Source organism: Geotrypetes seraphini, chromosome 4, assembly GCF_902459505.1.
Source record: "Geotrypetes seraphini chromosome 4, aGeoSer1.1, whole genome shotgun sequence".
Classification (NCBI taxonomy): Eukaryota; Metazoa; Chordata; class Amphibia; order Gymnophiona; family Dermophiidae; genus Geotrypetes; species Geotrypetes seraphini.
In genome coordinates this window covers 292,437,364-292,460,302 of record NC_047087.1, presented here as the reverse complement: position 1 = coordinate 292,460,302, position 22,939 = coordinate 292,437,364, and the positions used below count along the sequence as shown (strand labels likewise).

The 22,939-nt window shown below is 41.6% G+C and overlaps 1 protein-coding gene across 1 annotated transcript in view; it reads left to right on the top strand.

The window, feature by feature from the left end:
- Window positions 1-22,939, top strand: part of SEMA4G (semaphorin 4G) — a 330,270-nt gene that overhangs the window by 272,569 nt on the left and 34,762 nt on the right. Inside the window, exons 10-13 of the mRNA XM_033943303.1 lie at window positions 2,496-2,640; window positions 7,649-7,871; window positions 11,806-11,921; window positions 22,644-22,795. Coding sequence (XP_033799194.1) covers window positions 2,496-2,640; window positions 7,649-7,871; window positions 11,806-11,921; window positions 22,644-22,795 — 636 coding nt within the window. The remainder of the gene's footprint in view (window positions 1-2,495; window positions 2,641-7,648; window positions 7,872-11,805; window positions 11,922-22,643; window positions 22,796-22,939) is intronic.

The following is a 22,939-nucleotide window of genomic DNA, read 5'->3' as shown; positions in this document are numbered from 1 at the left end:
GGGGGTTCCATGTTTATTTTTTTGCAGGTACCGCTCTCTATTGGAATCATTACCACAGAACATGCAAGTAAAAGAAAGCCCCTAAAAATGCTGAGTTCAATCTGGTCTCAGCACATGGGAAAGTCCCGTGTTAAGCTGAGATTTTACAGCATTTTAATAAAATAGCCCCATAATATAGGGTGTGTTATCTTGTATATAATGCGGGATTTGGAAATAACTGTGGTACTTGTTCTATGATTCAGACTCTTGGGTGGCTTTTTTGGGTGCTTAACTTGAAGCTTTTATAATAGAAAAATAAGAAAATGTTCTGGATGTCAGTCCTTAATCTAGTTATAAATTGAAAGGCTGGTGATGCAAGTATTGTGAGTCCCTGGACATGAGAATAGCCTTACTGGGTCAGACCAATTGTCCATCAAGCCCAGTATCCCGTTCTCACTGTGGCCAATCCAGGTCACTAGTAAATGGCCAAAACCCAAGGTATAGCAACATCCATGCTACCGATCCAGGGCAAGCAGTGGCTTCCCCATGTCTTTCTCAATAACAGACTATAAACTTTTCCTCCAGGAACTTGTCCAAACCTTTCTTAAAACCAGCTACGCTATCCGCTCTTACCACATCCTCTGGCAACGCGTTCCAGAGCTTAACTATTCTCTGAGTGAAAAAAATTTCCTCCTATTGGTTTTAAAAGTATTTCCCTGTAACTTTATCAAGTGTCCCCTAGTCTTTGTAATTTTTGATGGAGTGAAAAATTGATCCACTTGTACCCGTTCTACTCCACTCAGGATTTTGTAGACTTCAATCATATCTCCCCTCAGCCGTCTCTTTTCCAAGGTGAAAAGCCCTAACCATTTTAGTCTTTCCTCATACGAGAGGAGTTCCATCCCCTTTACCATCCTGGTTGCTCTTCTTTGAACCTTTTCTAGCGTCACTATATCTTTCTTGAGATAAGGAGGCCAGAATTGAATGCAATACTCCAGATGAGGTCACACTATGGAGCGATACAGGGGCATTATGACATTCTTAGTCTTGTTAACCATCCCTTTTTAAATAATTCCCAGCCGCCGCACATTGGGCGGAAGGTTTCATCGTATTGTCTACAATGATACCCAGATCCTTTTCTTGGGAGCTAACCCCCAAGGTGGACCCCAGCATCCGGTAACTGTGATTCAGGTTATTCTTCCCAATGTGCATCACTTTGTATTTGTCCACATTAAATTTCATCTGCCACTTGGACGCTATCAATAAGATACCATATCAGCTATATACAGTATGCAACTCCTCCCCACCCTGTCTATTGTTCAACTATGTTCTGTTTAACTAGGAATTATCTAATTATTATTTTTTGTTTTCATAAATTTTTAGTGTATTTTATCAACAATATTGCTGTACAATCCAAAGCAGCAATAGAAAAAAAGTACAAAATGATACAAGAGAACCCCCCCCAAAAAAACCCAAAGATCCTCCCCCTTCCCAACCTCCCTCCCAAAGGCAGAAGTGTAAAATAGCCACAAAAATAGTACATAGCAGAAACATTTAAAAATCCATAAAAGTCATATAAAAGGAAATTCTGTAAACAGTAATCATTTGTTAAGAGTCATGTTCCACCGCTGAACAAATGTTGGATCACCTTGGAAAATTTGCGGACCTTTGAAAATGCGTAAACCCCCTGGGTATACCTTCAAGCTTACAGTACTCAATAAGGACTGGGCTGTTAAGTTCCAATTTGATCATTGACCTGAAGCGTGTTGATAGACTGTCTCAGTCAGGGTTAAATATTTCACTGACAGAAGGGTGAAAGTCCGTGGGGGTGCTAAGTAAATCATTCACCAAATCAGCTGAAAAGCTGAGGCCAGTTTTCCACGAACTGCTGGCCAAGTCAAATAACAAAAGAAAAAAGCAGTAATTCCACAACCAAATATCAAATGCACAAAAAAAGTGGAATGAAACAAAAATTAACTTTGTCAATTCAATTGCACTGATAGATCATAAATGGAAGAAGGCAAAACCTCAGACCGTATTTCTGTGTCTCATAACAGCCAAAGGCTATTGACAAATGCAGTGTTATGGTTTCAATCATTGGTTCACCTCCATCCTTTTTATATGAATGCAATAATTCATTAAGTGCTATAATTGATATTTTAAAAAAATTTTCAGTAAATTTTATAATTTTTTTTATAAATAAAGTTATTGTGATTGTCAAAGTTAATAATAAAGTTGTATGAGGTCATATAAAAAGTTCTGTGCAAAATTGCAATTCTGTGCGAAAATAGCAGTTTAATCATAAATAGATAAAAATTTCAAAATTTATCATTGGAACTGACTGTACTATCAAAAAATTCATGAAACATAGAAACCACTTATCTTGGTGGCACAAAAACTGACTCTGACGGATCCGTTTCGTTAGTACTTCTTCAGAGAATCAGTTAGAAAAGCCATAGTGCTGACTGAGCCATGAAGATAGCTTTCCTGAAAAAAGTCTTTATTTTCTTGATTAGGAGAAATATGGAGGCGTCTGCCATCTGCCAGTACAGCATTTCTGACATGCAGAAAGTTTTTGAAGGTCCTTACATGGCATATCAACCCAACTCCCACAAATGGGTCCGGTTTAATGATATAATTCCAGAACCACGGCCAGGTTCGGTAAGTCAGTAACCTTGTTCTTATATCTTAATATCCTGGCAAGGCAGGCATTTTTCTTTTAGTGCCAAAGTGCAAAGTCAGTATGTGCAGTGACATTTAAGGATGAAATTCAGTAAATGATGACCCCCCAGCTTAACAGCTCCTTCCTCCCTCAATAAAAAAAAAGTAGTATGTCTTGCCAAATCTCTGTGTAGAGGGAATAGTACAAAATGATGTACTTGGGGTTTTGAAATTCAAAAGAGAAATATGAGCTAAGTGGTGAAAGACTGATGTGCATGGATCTAGGAGATGGACCTTGGGATGAGATGATAGGATGAGAAGATGGGATGGGAAGATCTCAAGGGCAGAAAAACAAAGTGACAAGACAAGAGTATTTATTTAGCTTGAGGCAGTGGGTTGAGGTCCAGTTTTCTATGATGTGGACACAGTTTTTGGCAATGGTGACGGTATTACTAATTCACCCGTTAGGTAGAATAATGGTTAAGTCGTCCACATAGGTGAAATATTTTGTTTGTGCAAGATCTAGGTTGTTTCCCAAGGATTGCATTAGAAAGTTGAACACTGATGGTGAAAGTGGGGATCCTTGGGGTACCCCACTAGGAGGATGCCAGCTATCAGAAAGTTCTCCATCCTTACATACAGCATATTGCCGAGTTGTTAGGAAGCCTTGGAACCCTTGGTCGCGAGAATGATCTGTGTCTATATCTGATAATCAATGGAGATTCATATTCCTCAAGCGCCTTAGATGTAATCAATCTTCCTCTATGGAACAGTCTCTATTTTTTGTAATTAGGCGCGTTGTATGAACTCCAGTTAAATTAAACAAGCTTAACTCTGAATATTATCCTTTGTGCTACTCTTGTAGTCATGAAAATGCACATTAGACCATATGTTATTTTATTGTCCTGTGGTTCATGACTTTTGTCAGCAAGTTTGGAGTCATGTGCAGTTATTGTTATTGGGAGCAATTTTCAATATCTTTGATGCTTCCATTCGTATGGCTAATGATCAGATGAGGTTAATAGCAATACTCACTGCTGTTGCGATCCAAAACTATTTTGAAAACATGGAAAGAGGCTTCTTTTATTATCTTTTCAGTTTCGGCGGAATTCACTTTGCTTAATTGGTAAATATGAGGCCACCATAATGGAAAAGAGGCAAGAAAGCTAAATTGAAAAGGTTGTGGTCACCTATATAAGAATATGTGGACAATGGTTGAGTGTTATTAAAGAATGGATAAGTATTTTTAGAAGCATTTCAATAAAGCTGAAACGTTGAATGTTGGTTCAACCGTGCCGAGCTCTATCTTTATGGAGATGATGCGGTATACAAACTTAAGGTTTAGTTTACTTTAGTTGGTTTTAAGATGAACTGTACTGTGAAGATCGATTTAAGATGCGATTATTCATCTGTAATCCAAGATGTTTGAAAAAGTCTCGTTTCTGTGCGTGTTGTTATTGTAATGCTGCCTAGATATAGGTGGTTGATATATTTCTTAAATAAATAAAATAAATGCATGAATGCATGGTTTTTTTACTCTGCAAATAGGGTGAGATGGGTGGGTTCGGGGATAGTTTTTATTAGAAGTTTTAAGAATATCCTTTGCATTGTAACTATATTGGTTGTGAACAGACTTGTTAGAATTTATATTCTCACCTGCTTAAATGTATGTTTAATATATTAAAAAATTTTAATAAAATTTCGGAACTTAAAAAAATAAGGAAGCCTTGGAACCAGGAGAGCACTGGGCCACTAAATCCCAAATCACTGAAGATCTTGGCTATTTGATCGACGTCTACTAGGTCAAATGTACGGCTTAGGTCAACTGGATTATGATTGTGCTGTGACCCTTGCTACAGAATGAGACGGTGGAAGCTACCCATGGCTAGCCGCGAGTAGCCGCAGGTAACCCGCCAAAACGTGCAGTCGCGTGCGTGTGTGGGCAGAAGCTTCTCCTCTGACGCAACTTCCGGTTGCGTCAGAAGTTTCCGCCCACACACGCACGCAACTGCACGAACACTCTGGCAGCTTTTAACAAGTCTGAAACCTTAAAGCGTGCCGAGAAGGTAAGGGAGGGAGGGAGATAGATAGATAGATGCATGCATGGACTGCGTGAGGGGTGCCAAAGAGCAGTGAGGTGGCGAGAGGGAACGATGGATGCTGCGGGGATGGGGTGGTGAAGGGGTCGGTGGTCCAGTGACGAGGTAGTGACGGGGACAGATTTTTTCCCCGTGTCATTCTCTGACCCTTGCCTAATGGTTCTCTTCCATATCTTACTAGTGCTGCAACCACATCTCAGTGCTGTGATTTTTTTGTGAAGGGTGGAAGATATTGAAGCGTTGCAAGCAGCATTCGAGTTGTTCTGTGATGTATTCCCCAGGTGGATGGAAGCTACTGGCTGATAATTTGTCACATCAGAGGGGCTAAGTTTTTGGGTTCTTGGGATTGGGCTTTTCTTTCTCAAACATCTGCACCACTTTTTTCTGTTCCTCCTGTACTTCAGATAATGGGAACTGCAACAAATAGTCTAATGGCAGTTCATATAATGAACAATAGGTCTAATAACAATTGATCTAAAATACAAAATGTCTAATGGTACAATTGATCTGTTGGCTCAATCAGGTTAAATAAAAAAAAAAAAGCAGACAGGATACAAAAATCAGTGTAATTTTGTAAGATAAACTGCAGCAAGATGCAGAAATTATGGCATACAGACTATACAAAAAGTAGTTACTTTTATAAACTAGCATATGAGAAAATTTAAAAAGCATGAAAGTTTTTCGGTTGTATTCTAAAAGCGCAAATTGTGGGCAATGCCATGTAGAAAAGCCAGAATATTGTAGGAGGCTCGCTGTACAAAACCAGACAAAATATGATCTTCATAGCTTTTTTCATAATTTTTCTGTTTCTTACATGGTTCACCTTGTATTATGCATTCCATCTGAATGGAGACTTTGAGAGACTTTTATGGCAGCAGCCATAAGCCAGTGGTAAGATTCAGCTTCCGTCATCGGGGCCAACGGGATCATATATTGAATACAACTGAATGAATTCACGACAAAAGTCTTTACACTTCCACGTCAAACACTTGTGACTTTGCACCTCTATCATATTCAGTTACATTTTTTACCTATTGTGTTACAATACCAAGTGGCTTCCAGAGTTAATGCCTTGATTAGATTAATCATGTGGTATATTCTCATTATTGACTTTTAAAAAAGTGATCTGCTGCATGAAAAAGGTATGACTTCACATCTTTATCTTGATTACTTAATTTTAGACCAATTGTCCATTAGATGAATTAACTTTTAGGCAAATTGTCTCTTTGGATGAATTGCACTTTAGACAAATTGTATCCTTAGACCAGCTGTCATGTCCATTCAATAATTGTCATTAGACCAATTGTACCAAATCCCAGATAGTGATACACTGTCCCGAGTCCATAAATAGTGCAAGCCTCAGTGTTCATGCAGTTTTGCTGTTCGGTGGTAGAAAGCATGACTGCAAGGAAGAGGCTCCCATAGACCCATGTTTATTTCTACAGGATGCTGGCACGTAGCAGAGATTTCACCCTTAACCCTTTCAGGACCATAAGGATCGTAGGCCAATTTTTGTGGTTTTGACGACATTTTTATGGTAAAAAGGGCTTGCAGATGCCAAAAAATTGATTTTTTTTGTGAAATATCATTATTTTTATTTAAAAAATCACACTTCTGGCTTATGGACAGTGTGGCAAGTGAATCTTCTCGTCAATCTGGCAACGATGCTAATGAATGAATGTCGGAACCAGTTTGTTTACATAAAGGCAGTATCATATGGAATCCGTACATATCAAATTTAGAACTGTAGACTATCCCAATCAAAATTTATAGGATTTTAAAGTTATGGGACAAATATGTCCCTTGGTCCTGAAAGGGTTAAGAGGCAAGGAGAGAGAGAATCCAAAGGGGCCGCCTAGCCTTTGAGCGTTGAACTCAAGGTTGTCACACAAATACTCTATAAACTAAACTAAACCTTGGGTTTGTATACCGCATCATCTCTACATTCGCAAAGTTCGACACGGTTGACAAGGGTTAGGGTAGAAAGGAACTCCAGTGAAAGGAAAAGACAAAATGAAGAGAAAATTTAGGACAGAGAGAGGAAGAGTTACATTTTTGAAAATAACCAGGTTTTCAGATGTTTACGGAAGAGTTGGAGGGAGCTCAGGTTCCTAAGAGGGGAGGTAAGGTTGTTCCAGAGCTCAGTGATTCTGAAAGGGAGGGAGGAACCTAGTTTTCCTACAAGGGAAACGCCTTTTCGAGAGGGAAAGGAAAGTTTCAGTTTTGGGGTAGATCTGGTGGAATTGGAGTTAGAGGAATTCCAAGAAAGAGGAATAAAAGGGGGGAGAAGGCAGGCACATTTGAGGTGGACTCTGGAGATTATCGGGAGCCAGTGGAGCTTGGACAAAAGTGGTAATTGCAGTATAGGATACTGAGCGACAGTGTTGACCCAAGTTTCAAATCTGTTTTGTTGGATTGCTTAGAGGTAATATGTGACTGTTCTTGGGAAAAGATGACTAAAGTTGCCAGAAACAAAAACGTAAGGTTTTAATACAACAGTGCTAACTCCATACTTTTAATTTGAAAAATTAATTGAAGACATTCAAACATGTATCTTTTTCCAGACTGCTTATTTGACCCATGACATGAAAAATTGGCCATTCTCAACATTTTGGATCTGCTACTGTAGTTACCTTTTCCCCAGAAATGGTCATATATATGCTTAAATATCCAGCAGCCCCCTCCCCCCCCCCACACACACAAGTAGGTATGACTTGTTCAGTCTTTATCAGGACGTTTTTTGTTGAAGAGGCCCCAGAGCCAGATCATCATTTGCATATTGTGGCAAGGTCCCAGACCATTCAGGGCTGTAGTATTGTGTATATATGTGTGCCTCTCTCTCTCTTTCTCACCTGCCACCCTGAAAAAAAAAACCCTTAAGTAACCAAAGTATTCCCCTTGTTGCCCAGTGCATCACAAACGAACTTCGGAGCACTGGCTTCAATTCTTCTTTAGACCTGCCAAGCAAAGTCCTGGACTTTCTGAAGATCCACACCCTGATGTACGAGGAGGTGAAACCCATAGGGGAGCAGCCCCTGCTTATGAAGAAAAACATGGTTTACACCAGAATTGCGGTAGATCGAGTTTTGGCCCTGGATGGAACACAGTATGATGTGCTCTTCATAGGAACAGGTACGTGTCGTGCCCTCTTCTCAAAGCAACAAAAAATTCTTACTATATAGACTCGAATATGGGATGAGATTTTGGGGCCCCAAAAAAATGGCCCAAAAATGGGGGTCTCGTCCTATATTCGAGTTATCACCCAGTGACCACCTGACCCCCCCCTCCCGTACTTGTTGCAGGGAGTGGCGCATGGCCGGGCGGGAGCTCAAAAAACTTGCTCCTGCCAAGTGCACCACTGGCCTTGAGCTCTGAGGCAGGCATCCAGGGAGGGAGGGGCTCAGCATGGGACAGTAGTGCAAAAAGCTCACTCTTGCCCAATACGCTGCTGGACCACCAGGGATTCAAAAAGGTGAAAAAAGATACGCGGGGGCTATAAAAATTGTTAGAATTGGCTCCTGTCCCGGCCTACCACTAGACCACCAGAGGGGGAACTGGGTGTAGAGCCTGGCAGGGAGTGTGGGGGGCTGGGTGCAGAGCCTGGCAGGGAGTGTGGGGGCTGGGTGCAGAGCCTGGCAGGGAGTGAGGTAGGGCTGGGTACAGAGCCTGGAAGAGAGGGGGGGGCTGGCTGTATAGCCTGGTAGGGTAGAGGGCTGGGTTCAGAGCCTAGCAAGGGAGGAAGGGGGCTGGGCGCAGGGCCTGGCAGGGCCTGGCACTTGAATATGAAGCCCCCGTCTTATATTCGAGTCAACCATTTTTCCTCCTTTGGGGGGGGGAATGGGGGTCTTGACTTATATTCGTATTGACTTATATTCGAATATATATGGTAGTTTTCATTCCATTTAACATGCTATGAATTAAATTGGATCTCCAATTTCTTGTAGCTTTTTATGTTTAAATATTTGTATTGAGTAGCAAACTGAAAACAGACACTACAAATCCAATCGTGTCATGTGAACCATAACGAACAATATCTTTGTCAAACAGTAATAAGGATCCTTATTCCATTCAGCATTGCAACAAATCTAATTCCTGAAGAATAACCCTTCCCATCTTAAACCTGCCCAAACTCTGACAATAGCCTAATAGTTGTACAAGACTGAGATCCTGGAGAATTGGGTTCAACTCCCAAATTATGCGACTACCCCACTGGTTATGTGCTTGCGACAGAGATGCATTTCTGTAGGGAGAGGTTTTAATATATTTTTGTTGAGTTGTAACCCACCTAGGTGTTAGGCAGGAAAGGCATTTTTAAAATAAATAATTCCTGTGCTCACATTACTTTCTTGTACCCATTGGGTTGAGACTTACTTCTGTGACCGGAAAATCTTGGAAGGAAATGCTTGATAATTCTGTTGTTGCTTTCTGGCAGTATATCCACTGCATGTTGCTTATTAGTGCCAGTGGGTGTGTGATCTCTTGAAGTGTAAAGAGCTTTGTAAGACCTGATAGATATAGTAAAGCCTTGGTTTGCGAGCATAATTTGTTCCGAAACCATGCTTGTAATCCAAAACACTCGTATATCAAAGCAAATTTCCCCATAAGAAATAATGGAAACTCAGACGATTTGTTCCAAAACCCAAAAACTTTAATACAAAATACTGTATATACTTGTATTGCAAGACTTTCCTCGTTTAGTACAGTCACTACACTCCCGCAGCGTCAGAGAAAGAACCATCGGCTCAGTTGTGATGATGGCAATGCATGTATACTGTATATACTTGTATTGCAAGACCTTGCTTGTTTAGAACAGTCACTACACTCCCGCAGCATCAGAGAAAGAACCATCGGCTCAGTTGTGATGTGATGTGTGTATATTATATGTACTTGTATTGCAAGACATTGCTTGTTTATCAAATTAAAATGTAATAAAATGTTTTGCTTGTCTTGCAAAACACTTGCAAACCAACTTACTTGCAATCCAAGGATTTACTGTATTTAGATTGTTTTTTATTGTAATAGCGAAGGGTGTTCTTTTATTTTTGAAACAATTAGCACTTTTAATTCATTTCTATTTCATTAAAAAAAAAAAAGTATTGACCCTGTTGTAGCAGTGAAACAAACAAATAGACAAAAGAAAGACCTCTGAACCTTTTCCCCTTCCCCCAGACCCCTTACTCCCTTTACCCCATTCATGATTTAAAAAAAATAAAATAGTTGATCAGTTTTTTTATTGGTGTAGAATGGACCAAAACCATTTTTTGCTCACCCCAGATAATAAGTTTTAGTTTTTACTAGATATGGGTCAAAAGCCACATAGATCAACGGATCAATATTAATTGGCAGCAGCATTTAAATTAAATTATTTTTAGCTCCTCTCTTTAGAAAGGTGGCAGCGCAGATGGTGCTTGCTGCTGACAGCTATTTACAGAGAGGAAATACTCAGCAGTTATAAGCAGAGCTATGCAATTTTCAGGGCATTTTTTTGTCCCCTAACTTACACCCCCCCCTTACAAAACCGCGCAAGGGGTTTTTAGCCCCGGCCAGCGTGCTGAATGCTCCGAGCTGCTCCGACAATCATAGAGTTCCTACGAACGTCAGAGCAGCGCAGAGCATTCAGCGTGCTGACCAGCGCTAAAAACCTCTTGCGTGATTTTGTAAAAGAGGAGGGGGAGGGGTTAAATATTAGCAGTGTCGGTATAACTGAGCAGCACTATACCGTTAACACTGGAGTAGTTGGGGACATTTTCAGCCGCACAAATTCACAAACTGGGGACATAGATTTGGGGCTCCTTTTACTAAGGTGTGCTAACCCCGCGCTACACGCCGAGAACTAACGCCAGCTCGATGCTGGCATTAGCGTCTAGCACGCACGGCAAAAGTGCTAGCGCAAGTTAGCAAAAGAAGCCCTTAGTGATTGCCACTAAACCTATAAGTCCCTTTGCAAATCAGCCCCCCAATTATTTTTTTCCTATGAAAAGAGGGGGAGTTTATTAGCCTGAAAATAAAAAAAAAAAAAGACTCTGTTGCCTTCATGCATTCTAGGTCTGAGAAAGGTGTTGATGAGTGACAGAGATGAGGAGAATTAGAAAGGAAAGTGTGAAGCTAAATGTTGCCTCGTTTTGATACCTGAGATTAGGAAGTTCAGCTTAAGGGTGTTGGCCCTCTCTTCCAAGTTCACCTTCTTCTTTTTTTTTTTTTTTTAATCTTTATTAATTTTAAAGCCAAAAATAAGTGCAACATATTGTACAATTATTTACACTTTAACAGCACTTAAATTCAATCAGAATTATATTCTATGACAAATACATATCATCTCCCCCTTCTACTTCACAGCCAGAATCCAGGAGCCAGAGAGATAGCTCCAACCCCTGCTGGGAGACAGAGCAAAACTGAATGAGCAGGAGGAACACCAGTCTATAAGACCAACTGTTAATCAGTTTCTCTATCTCCACCTGCTGGTCGATGTGAGCTATCCCACTTGTCTCTGGATTCATCTGCTGCTTTGCTAAGGAATTATATTCTATGACAAATACATATCATCTCCCCCTTCTACTTATCCAAAAATTTGCACTCAAAATTTTAAAAAAAACCTTCCTATCCACCCTGGCCGTGTATTATCAAAAGGGGAAAATCAACAATCACTCCTTACAGAATTTTGTCCATGGCTCCCAAATATCCATAAACTTCCTATAATGTCCCTGTTGTATGGCCACCATACGTTCCATTTTAAAAGTGCGACACAGAGATTCCCACCAAAAAGTATAATTTAATCAATCCCGGTTTTTCCAGTTCCTCAAAATAAGTTGTATGGCAACCCCTGTCATGATAAACAGAAGTTTGTTATTCCGAGCAGATATTTGGCTTTTAGCCCTCATTAACGTACCAAATAGGATGGTATCGTACGTCAATGCCAATGGACTTTCCAATATTTTGTTCACTTGATCCCAGATAGATCTCTAAAATTTAAGCATCAAGGGACAATAGTACAATAGATGATCCAATGTCCCAACTTTGAGACGAACATTGAGAGTATGAACATTGACTTTTGGTTGTGGTTGTGCAGGTGATGGCTGGATTCACAAGGCAGTGGTGGTCAAATCCATTGTACACATCATAGAGGAGGTGCAAGTCTTCAAGAATCCACAGCCTGTGGAAAACCTGGTGATCTCCAAAAGACAGGTAGAAGACCATTTCATATCAGATCTAGATCTCATACTGTGCTGTTTTCTCCTCAGTGTCTGTCTTTTGGAAGAGAGTAACGTGATTACATATCATGATTATGTACCGTGATTCCCCCAAAATAAGACAGTGTCTTATATTTATTTGGGGCCCAAAAAAGGCCCTAGGTCTTATTTTCAGGGTATGCACATGACCATCTCTCCCTTCCTCTCCTTCACCCCAATTCTTCCTCTTTCCTTTCTCTCCCCCACATGTGCAGCATCTTTCCTCCCCTCCCTCCCATCCCTTGTGCAGCAGAACCCTTGAGCACCCCACTGTGCAGCTGAACCCCTGCTGACCCCCCGTCCTTCCCTCCCCACCGACCGCAAGCAAGCCCTACCTTCATCTGAAGCAGCGTCGCGTCGGCAGGACTCTAAACAGGCTGCTTGGCCTTGTCCATCGGGGATTTCACTCTGCTGAATCCCAGGACTGGGACTTATTTTTGGGGTAGGGCTTATATTAAGACCTACCCCGAAAATCAGGCTAGGGCTTATTTTTGGGGTAGATCTTATTTTTGTGGAAACACAGTATGTATAATCTGATTATTTTGTAGATTCTACAATGGTAAATTGTATGGATTTGCATCTAAAATTTCACAGTATGTAAAAATGCAAGATCATGCATTTGGGCTGCAGAGACCCGAGGGATTGGCACAAAAGAGAGGATTAAGTTCAGTGCATGAAATGAGCAGAATCGGGGTGATTTTATCCAATGATTTGAAGGTGGCCAAACATGTAGATAAAAGAACTATACAGGCTAAGAAATAACGAGCAGGAACAAGGAGGTGATAATGCGTCTGAAATCTACTACTACTACTTACTTCTATAGTGCTGCTAGCCGTACACAGCACTGAACATTAAAACATTCAAGAGACAGTCCCTGCTCAGTAGAGCTTACAGTCTAATCAAACAGGACAAGTAAGGGGTTAGGGAGTTTCTCAGGCATGGGTGGTTTACAAATGAGTGTGGGTTAGGGGCTAAAAGCAACCTTGAAAAAGCGGGCTTTTGGCCTGGATTTAAATACTGCCAGGGTCGGAGCTTGACGCACTGACTCAGGCAGTCCGTTCTAGACCTATGGTGCAGCAAGAGAGAGGGAATGTAGTCTGGAGTTGGCAGCTGAGGAGAAGGGTACAGATAAGAGAGACTTGCCTGATGAATGGAGTTTCCAGAGAGGAGTATAGGAAGAGAAGAGAGATATCAAGAATAGAACTTCACGGTACTGCGATATATAAGCTGTTATTATTATTATTATTATTATTATCAAGGAGCTGCAGAGTGAATGCGCTTGTATGTCAATAAGAGGAGTTTGAACTGTATGCGGAAATGGATAGGGAGCCAATGAAGTGACTTGAGGAGAGAGGTGATGCGAGTATGGTACACCTTCAAAAGAATAAAGACAAGATGGAGTTGGTCCAGAGGGCGGTTAAAATAGTCGGTGGTCTTAATCATAAAGTAAATTGGGGCAGATTTAAAGATCTAAATAGGAAAGGTGGGAGAGAGAAGATTGGGGTAGATATGGTAATGTGTGAGAGCAGTTGAGGCCTGGGCCTGAAACATTCAACCAGATGACAATTTGAGAGGCAGAAAAAAAGATTTATTTGTAGTCGACGCCTTGGGGCATATCTAGTCCCATCGGGTTTTCCGGATATCATGAGTTAGGTTTCCAGGCAATTGGGACAGTGCGTGCAATCCTCTTATGCACATTCATTGTGGATATCCTGGAGGCCCAATGGGGCTGGGCGTGCCCCGAGGAATGGGCTGGAAATGGGCTCCTTAGCGTTTAGCGTGCGCAAAATCGATTAGCGCGCCTTAGTAAAAGAACCCCTAAGTTTGCTTTTATGTATTTAAAAAACTGTGCTAAATTGACTAAAATGGAAGGTCTCGTAGTAACAGGGAAAAATGTAAACAGCAAAGTCATACTTCTCTCCACCACCATTTGCCCCACAGCTAGCAGCTCCTGATCCAGCCTTCCCAGCAGAACAACCCCAATACTTCAAACAGATGTCCCGTTGGGCTTTTCCCCAGCCACCAGACTTAACTGAGGATCGGAGCTCCGATGTTTATCCTCCTGAGGTGCAGTTTCCTTCCCCCCACCTCTGAAACGATCAGGTTGCTTCCCTGCTTCACTCTCAGGATTCCCCTTTCTCCCCCAAAGTCTTCATGCTTTGCTCTCTAGCAGAGTTGATTCCCATGTCTTTAAGAAGCTCCTCTTTCTTATGCAAGACTTAGACACCCCTTTAACTTCACAGGTCCTGGAGAAGCTACCAAAGATCCTTTTTGCAGTTTTGCAGGTGGTATTATCCCTTGCCAATCGCATCCCCCAGGCAAATCATCTGTCAATCATATGTATCATATCTTCCATAACAAGGACTTCTCTTTCAGGAAATTATCCAAACCTTTTTTAAACCCTGCTAAGCTGATTCCACCACATTCTCTGGCAGTGAATTCCAGAGTTTAATTACACATTGAGCGAAGAAATTTTTTCTCTGATTTCTTTTAAATCTACTACGTAGTAGTTTAAATTGTATGCCCCCCCTCCTAGTCCTAGTATTTTTGGAAAGAGTAAACAAGTGATTCACATCTATCCTTTCCACTCTACTCAGTATTTCCACTCTGTCAAATCACCCCTGAGCCATCTCTTCTCCCTAGCTGCTTTAGTTTTTCCTCATAGGGACATCATCCCATCCCTTTTATCATTCTCGTCACCCTTCTCTGTACCTTTTCAAATTCTACTATATCTTTTTGTCAGATGTGGCGAGCAGAATTGCACACAGTATTCAATATATGGCTGTACCATGGAGCGATACAAGGACATTATAACATTCTCATCTTTGGTTTTCATTGCTTTCCTGATAATTCCTAACATTTTATTTACTTTCTTAGCTGCTGCAACACACTGAGCTGAGGGTTTCAACGTATCCTCAACGATGACACCTAGATCGTTTTCATGAAATTGTTCAGAAAATAAATAAAATAAAAAGCCCAAGTACATATAAGAATAGCCTCATTGGGTCAGACCAATAGTCCATCAAGCCCAGTAGCCCGTTCTCACGGTGGCCAATCCAGGTCCCTAGTACCTGGCCAAAACCCAAGGAGTAGCAACATTCCATGCAGAATCCCCAAAGAGTAGCAAGATTCTAGAATCCCAAAGAGTAGCAACATTCCATGCAGAATCCCCAAAGAGTAGCAAGATTCTAGAATCCCAAAGAGTAGCAACATTCCATGCAGAATCCCCAAAGAGTAGCAAGATTCTAGAATCCCAAAGAGTAGCAACATTCCATGCAGAATCCCCAAAGAGTAGCAAGATTCTAGAATCCCAAAGAGTAGCAACATTCCATGCAGAATCCCCAAAGAGTAGCAAGATTCTAGAATCCCAAAGAGTAGCAACATTCCATGCAGAATCCCCAAAGAGTAGCAAGATTTTAGAATCCCAAAGAGTAGCAACATTCCATGCAGAATCCCCAAAGAGTAGCAAGATTCTAGAATCCCAAAGAGTAGCAACATTCCATGCAGAATCCCCAAAGAGTAGCAACATTCCATGCAGAATCCCAAAGAGTAGCAACATTCCATGCAGAATCCCCAAAGAGTAGCAAGATTCTAGAATCTCAAGGAGTAGCAACATTCCATGCTACTGATCCAGAGCAAGCAGTGGCTTCCTCCACGTCTTTCTCAATAACAGACTATGGACTTTTCCTCCAGGAACTTGTCCAAATCTTTCTTAAAACCAGCTGCAGTATACATACAGTACACTAGTTCATAGTAGCATAATGATTAAGGAATTGCACTTTTCAAACTGACTTCCTTTCTTTTCTCCCCTCCTGTTCATAGAAATACTTATGCAAAGGAATGCAACCAAAATACTGTACACACGCATGTACACATACTACCTCCCTTCCCCCCCCCCCCAACGTAGTGTTGGAAATAATTCCATAAGCCATGCTAGTCAAGACAAACAGGATTTATGTACAGTATGTTTACATGTATCCTGTTTTTCTTGACCTAATTGTAACCTCTGTCAAGCAGGGATTCTTGTATATTTGTATACAGCGCTGCATACTTCTATTAATGTTATAAAAATTGAATAGCAATTGTAGTAGTAATCCTTTAATGTCATATGGGACAGCCAGAACATAAATATTGCATGGAAAATATACAGATTCTGAATTTTGTGACTCTCTTGGTAGGCTTTCAGGCACAGGGAAAAAAAAGCAACTTATTTGTACTGAAAAGGTAATCATTAAACATAATTGGATAGTCTCTTTCATCCAGTGTGTGGACTTTGCTCACACTGTAAACAGTCCTCAGAGGCATGGCAGTTTGAGCCTATTTTTAACTGATGCCTCTTATCTTGGTTTATAGCTCTGTGCTGTAATAACCCCTTTCACCTTGAAATTCCAGACTGTTGGAACAGACGACAGCAAAGATGACTCCCCTCTCTTCCCTGATAAAACCTACCAGATTTATACCGGTTGTATTAAGCCCTAGCTTGTAACTGAATTACCCCACTTAAACCTAAGCGGTTCACAAGATGCATACACAGTTTTTTAAACAATGCAATGAATATTTTTTTTAAAACTCTCCAATAGTATCATTAAAGTGATCAGCTTTCAAGAAAAGGCCTCTGTAAATAAAGTCATTTTAACAGCTTTTTAAATCTCTGAATGTCAGAGAGCATCCTAAGTGAGACCCTGTCAGATTATTCCATAGTAGCACCCCTGCCACTGAGATTACTGAAGGGAGGTGAAGAAAGAAATCGGGAGAGCAAAAGCTCGAGTAGAAGAAAAAAATGGCAAACGATGTGAAGCAAAGTAGTGACATTTTTTTCAGATATATTGATGAAAAGATGAAGGCTAGAATTGCAGTTACAATAATCCAAGATGCTGAGGGTCTGTGTGGAGAGAGAGATGAGGGAAAAGAGGACTTGCTCAACAATTCTGTTTATTCACAGAAGAAAAAAAACTTGGTTAAGGTTTGCAGATGATTAACAAAAATACTTATAGGGCTGGTGTACAACAGTCACACTGTTCGTGGAAGAAAATATTTATAGAACAACTTGTAAAACTGAATGTGCACAAAGCCAAGAGACCAAATAAGATGCAATCCAGGATGCTGAGAGAGCTTGAAGATTTTTTATGTGTGTGTGGGCTCTCTAAAGTAGTGTTTTTCAGCTCGGACCTACAGGACCCCCTTGACAGTCAGGTTTTCAGGATATAAGAATAGTAGCCCATTCTCATGGTAGCCAATTCAGGTCACTAGTACCTGGCCAAAACCCAAAGAGTAACAACATTCCACTATCTCAGAGTAAGCAAGATTCCGGAACTCCAAAGAGTAACAATATTCCATGCGGAATCCCCAAAGAGTAGCAAGATTCCAGAACCCCAAAGAGTAGCAACATTCCATGCAGAATCCCCAAAGAGTAGCAAGATTCTAGAATCCTAAGGAGTAGCAACATTCCATGCTACCGATCCAGGCCAAGCAGTGGCTTCCCCCATGTCTTTCTCAATAACAGACTATGGACTTTTCCTCCAGGAACTTGTCCAAACCTTTCTTAAAACCAGCTATGCTATCCGCTCTTACCACATCCTCTGGCAAACGCGTTCCAGAGCTTAACTATTCTCTGAGTGAAAAAAAATTTCCTCCTATTGATTTTACGAGTATTTCCCTGTAACTTCATCAAGTGTCCCCTAGTCTTTGTAATTTTTGACAGAGTGAAAGATTGATCCACACCGAACATGCAAGAAAGAAATTTGCTTATAATGGAAGCAGTGTAAGCAAATCAAGTTTATGCATATTCACTGTGGATGTCCTGAAAACTTGACCAGCAACGGGGTACTCCAGGACCGAGTTGCTCTAAAGTAGTGTTTCTCAGCCCAATCCTCGGCGCACACCTAGCCAGTCAGGTGTTTGGAATAATCACAATGAATATGCATGAGAGATTTGCATCAGGGGAGGGCAGCCTATATATACAGAGGGTCACCTGAAAATCTATACTACCCCTAGCAGGCTGCAACATTACATAATATTGGAACTGGAAATGCATTGAGCTCCGTAGACAACTTGTGATACAATAAGTAAACTTTTAAGTATAACCAATGGAAACAAGAATAGCTATTCTAAAAATATTTTCAAAATACAGTATTTAAAATCACCAAAACTGGTTAATAATGTTTTCTGTGTATACTTTTTGTGATTTGAGAACCGTATAAAATTCAGTAGTGTGCCAAAAACAAGATTCGAGAAGGGGATCCAAAATAGCGGAGTGACTGGACATGCTTTGAGAGCTCCGTCCTAGAGTTCATTCTAAGAAGAGAGATTTCCTACCTGATGCTGAAGCGGAGAGGCCGGAGCACGACTGCCGCTTCGCAGCGCCCCGCAGTCTCCATTGATGGCAACATAGATGAAATTCTACAGCAGTTGCAGCTGGCATCCCAGGAGTTGGGAGATAGCCCACTGAGGACGCAGTGAATCGGCAAGGCCACTGCAGTTCCGCTTGGGCTTGAAACAACGCTGAGCCCCGACCTCAGGGCTCCGCCCCCGCAGCCTCAGAGTACCAGCTCTCCAAGGGGCGAAGAAACCCCGGAGAATGGTGTTTTCTCTTCCCCAGAGGCGAGAGAAACTTCAGAGGGGAGTTTGGAGACTGGAATTCCAGTACAGGGGATTCCAGCTGGAGAACCTGAGCCTATTCTAACCTCGATGGATGGCCTGAGCCAAGCTGGAGAGCAACAGGAAGGCTTGAAGACTGGTGAGAGTGTTTTTGCTATTAAACCAGTGATAATGCCTGAAAAACCAGCGATAGTAACCCTGGATTCCATAAGGGACCTTATGGCTGGTTTTGTGAAGGCCATAAGTCCCAATCTTCAACAAATTGAAATGAGATTCCTGGAACATTCTAAAGACCTAAAAGATATAAAAGCTGGAATGACTGCCTCTAATGGATTTCATGGTTCTCAGCATATCTTCAGCATTTCTCATAAGCCCAATGTTGAGGATTTTGGCCGTAATAGTGCCATCTATTTTCTCTTGATTTTGTCCACAAACTGTCATCAAAATAGGCCAGTTCTTGATATACTGCTCAAAACAGTCCACTACAGAGTTCTATCTAACATATTTTAGAAGTGTTAGCTTAGTTCCACCTGTCCTTTTCAGAGCTGCTGCAAAATGATTTTTATGGAAGTATTTAGTAATTTCAATAACATTAGTCTTTATTTCTGAGACATTGAAGTCTTTGGCTAGGAGGTGCAGCAAATGAGCACTGCAGTCATATGTTATTAGCTTGATATTCTCTTCATGTTCTTCTAAATTTCTTCTCATGGATACATTTGCCTGTGACTAAACTATGTACTAGACATTTTAATTTTTGTTCACATTTTATTATAGCTTTTGCTGTTACTTCCTGTAAACATTCTGCTTTAGGTGCTTTTCCTGAGATATCAATTTTTTCTGCGAGAAAGACATTCCCTTCTTCTGTTATACAAGCACATACAACAGGATCATTGTGGACACTACTCTAACCATTGAGACTTAGGTTAATAATTTTACCCTCTAGACCTGTTGCACATTGCTCCATTTCTGTCATACACTTAATCCAGCAGATTTCCTAAAAAAATCATTTTATTAAAATAAATCCAATTAAAATAAAAGGAAATCATTGCTTTTTATCCACCCTGGGTTTGTCTATACCCTTCTACTCCACTGCTGTTCCTTTTAGCTTGCGACACTATATGCTTGGAATAAGCTTCCTGAGTCAGTACATAAGGCTCTGTCTGTAGTTGTAGTCAAATCTGTGCTAAAAGTCAATTTCTTCAAAGCTGCTTTTAAATCCTAACTCATACTCACTTGTTCAGTATCCATGTCTGTTTTATTCATTCCTACTATCTAGTAGCACTATAAAAATGTTTAGTAGTAAGAAGGGATTTGAGGTGGTACTGTCTGAGGGTCTCATGATGGAGAAACAATGTAACAAGGTGGTCAAGACTAGAAAGATTCTTGCCTGCTTTGAGAGAGGTGTAACCAGCAGAAAAAGGTGACAGTGCTCTTCTATTAGTCAATAGTGGGACCACATTTTGGAGTACTGTTTAGCTATCCTGAAAGGAGAAGAGTGAACAGGAGATTACGTTTTGTATTCTTATATTAGGATGACTTCAAACTGAGTTACTTTAAGAAGCAATTGACTCAGGCGATCAGCCAAAATACAGGTCATGTTGGGTACTTTAATAAATCTTGCTTCCTCCGGCTTGAAGCTCTCCTGCTGCTATTTATCCCATCAGGGCTCACTACACTACATTTTTCTTATTTGGTTTGTGTTGCTCTTTCTGTTTGGCTTGTTTACTTCTTTGAGGATGTCTTTATTGGTGCATTTGTTAAAAATTTGAATGTTTGCAGATGACTTTCTTGCCCCCTCTGCAATGTTGCTTATGAAAATACTGAACAGAGCCCAATCCCAGGACAAACCCTGAGGTATAGCACTGATGCCCCCTCCATTGTCAGTGAACTCCAGTTACCGCTACTCTGTATACTAGTGCTGCCCGATTTCCAATTCGAATCGATTCACTGATTCACTTCAGGTGAATCGATTCGAATTGATTTGTTTTTGTTTTTTTAAATTGGCCTGGCTGATTCGGTGACTGACCCTCCCCCCTCAAGCAGGAGCGGCAGCGCTGCCTCTTGCTGGCCAGCTGCTGCCGCTCTTGCTTTAGGGGGGGAGGGGGGAGGGTCAGTCAAAGTGCTAAAGCAGTGTCCTCTGGCTTCCCCCCTGGCCTCCCTTTACTTAATTATAGCAGCCAAGTGAGCACAAGCCTCTCCTTTCTATGTGCGCTAGTGACACCCTCCCCCAATGAGCCCGAGCCTGTACCTGTCAGAGGTGCTAGCATTTTTCGGCTAAGGGAGGGGGGTTAGAGAGGGCGGTTGTGGGAAGGGAGTGCAGCCCTGACCAGCCACCGGCATGCGTTTAAAGACTGTATATTATACGCTGCCTTCTTCCCTCATCTATCTTCAGCTCTGCTGATATCTTCGACTTTTCAGAGCCCTTGTAATGAAGAGGAGGAGTTCGCTAGCCCTACCTCTCTTCTCCCTTCAACCATTAGCCACACTGCAGGAAGAGCCACTGCTGCTAGTCTGCCCCAATTAGCATTGAGCAGGAAGCCCAGGTGCAGACGCACGAACGCGCTCCATTTTTGTTCCATATTTGAATCATAATTGGAGCAAAAAGAGAACTTGTGGTGCAGTGAGATATTCCTGCATATAGGCGATCAATCTTGGTGAGTCTTCAGATCTAGAGGAATATGCTCGTCTGGTCTCCTTTTACGTCTTGGTATAAGCAGTGATATATCTAGGGTATGTGACACCCAGGAAGATCATTTTTTAACAGCATCAGGTAAGACCAGGAGGCCAGGGGGGAACATGCAGGCCTTCAGGGGGGACAGGCCTTCGGGAGGGGGGGCCTGTTGTGGAAGTACATGGAGAGAGGGAGGGAAGGAGGGTTCAACGAGATGTGCATATGCCAGAACGGGGTGGAAAGAAATAATGTGTCTAAAAACAGAGGAGAGGGAGAGAGATGGAGGACAATGGGATTTAGAGAAGGAAGGAACAGAAAGGGAGAGAAGTTGGACACAAGGGATGGTGTAGAGTGGAGAGAGGATATACTGGATAGGAGGGTAGTTGGGAAGAGAATGGGAGAGATGTTGAACCCTGGGGTGGTGGGGAAGGAGAGAGAGATGCTGGGTGAAAGGGTGGTTAAGAAAAGGAGAGATGGTGGATCTGGGAATGGTGGGGTCCATCACTGCAGCTGTGGGGATGGAGACAAAAGAAAGGAAAGATACCAGACCTCCAGGGGAGGGAAGGGAAACGGAAGGGGAGGACAGAGATGGAAGATGGATGGTTAGCACAGAGAAAGAAGGAAACAACAAATGGGCAGGAGACCCTGGCAAGTGAGTTATCAGAAGACAACATGATTTGAATAATGACCAGACAACAAAAGGTAGCAAAAGTAATTTTATTTTCTGTTTTGTGATTACAATATGCCAGATTTGAAACATGTATCCTGCCAGAGCTGGTGTTAGACAGCAAGCGTGAACTAGGACCTAAAAGAGAGAAAAAAAGTCTTTTTTGTTGGTTTATTTTGTGTACACCACAGCGCCAGTGTGGGTAGGAGAGGGCAAAGGGGGTGAAGAGGCTATAAAATAAACCCACCAGGATGTTTGAAAAAAACACCCAATTGGGCAGGAAAATCGATTCAATAGGCTGAATCGAATCGGAATTAACTAGTCTTCCATCCCTGTCAACCACCTTGGCACTTGTCCTGTAGCTGAACAGATTGAGTCTTCTGCGCACGGCAGTGTTGATAGCTTTTGCAAAATCCAAGAAAATGAGATCCATTCTTATGTCCCTCAGCTGTCTTTGCCATCCTCATGCTGCCCTGAATGAAAATGGTAACCCTTGCCAGCCTCATTGACGGAGGGGCATCTCATGTAAATGTGCTTTTCAGCACTCCTCGTCTGTCTGCTACGGGGCTGCTACCGTAGTAGGTTAATGTACCCTGATCTAAATACACAGCCCAATTTTCATTTGTGTTGAGTAGTACAAAGATTAGCATTCGCAACTGGTGTGATGATAGGTAGGGAATGCTTACCTAATATATCTTGCTTTAAATTTCTGGTTTTTTTTTTTTAATTTTCTCTTTTTCTAGAAAAGTATATATGTTGGCGCTCAAAGTGAGGTCCTGCAGCTTCCGTTGTCTACTTGCAACAGATATGTCTCCTGCTACGATTGCATTCTAGCCAGAGATCCTTACTGTGGTTGGGATGGAGAAACCTGCAGAGAGGCAACACAGGAGGATAGGTAACCACTTTGGAGATGGCATTCTCTTCTTCTCAGATTGCAGCTTTTCAGGTCCTTTTATGTTTTTTGAATATCCCTTAAATTGGTGCCTCAGGGAATTTCTTGGTCTGTTGAGAAAGTTGTTTCGGTCATTCCTTTTGGTTT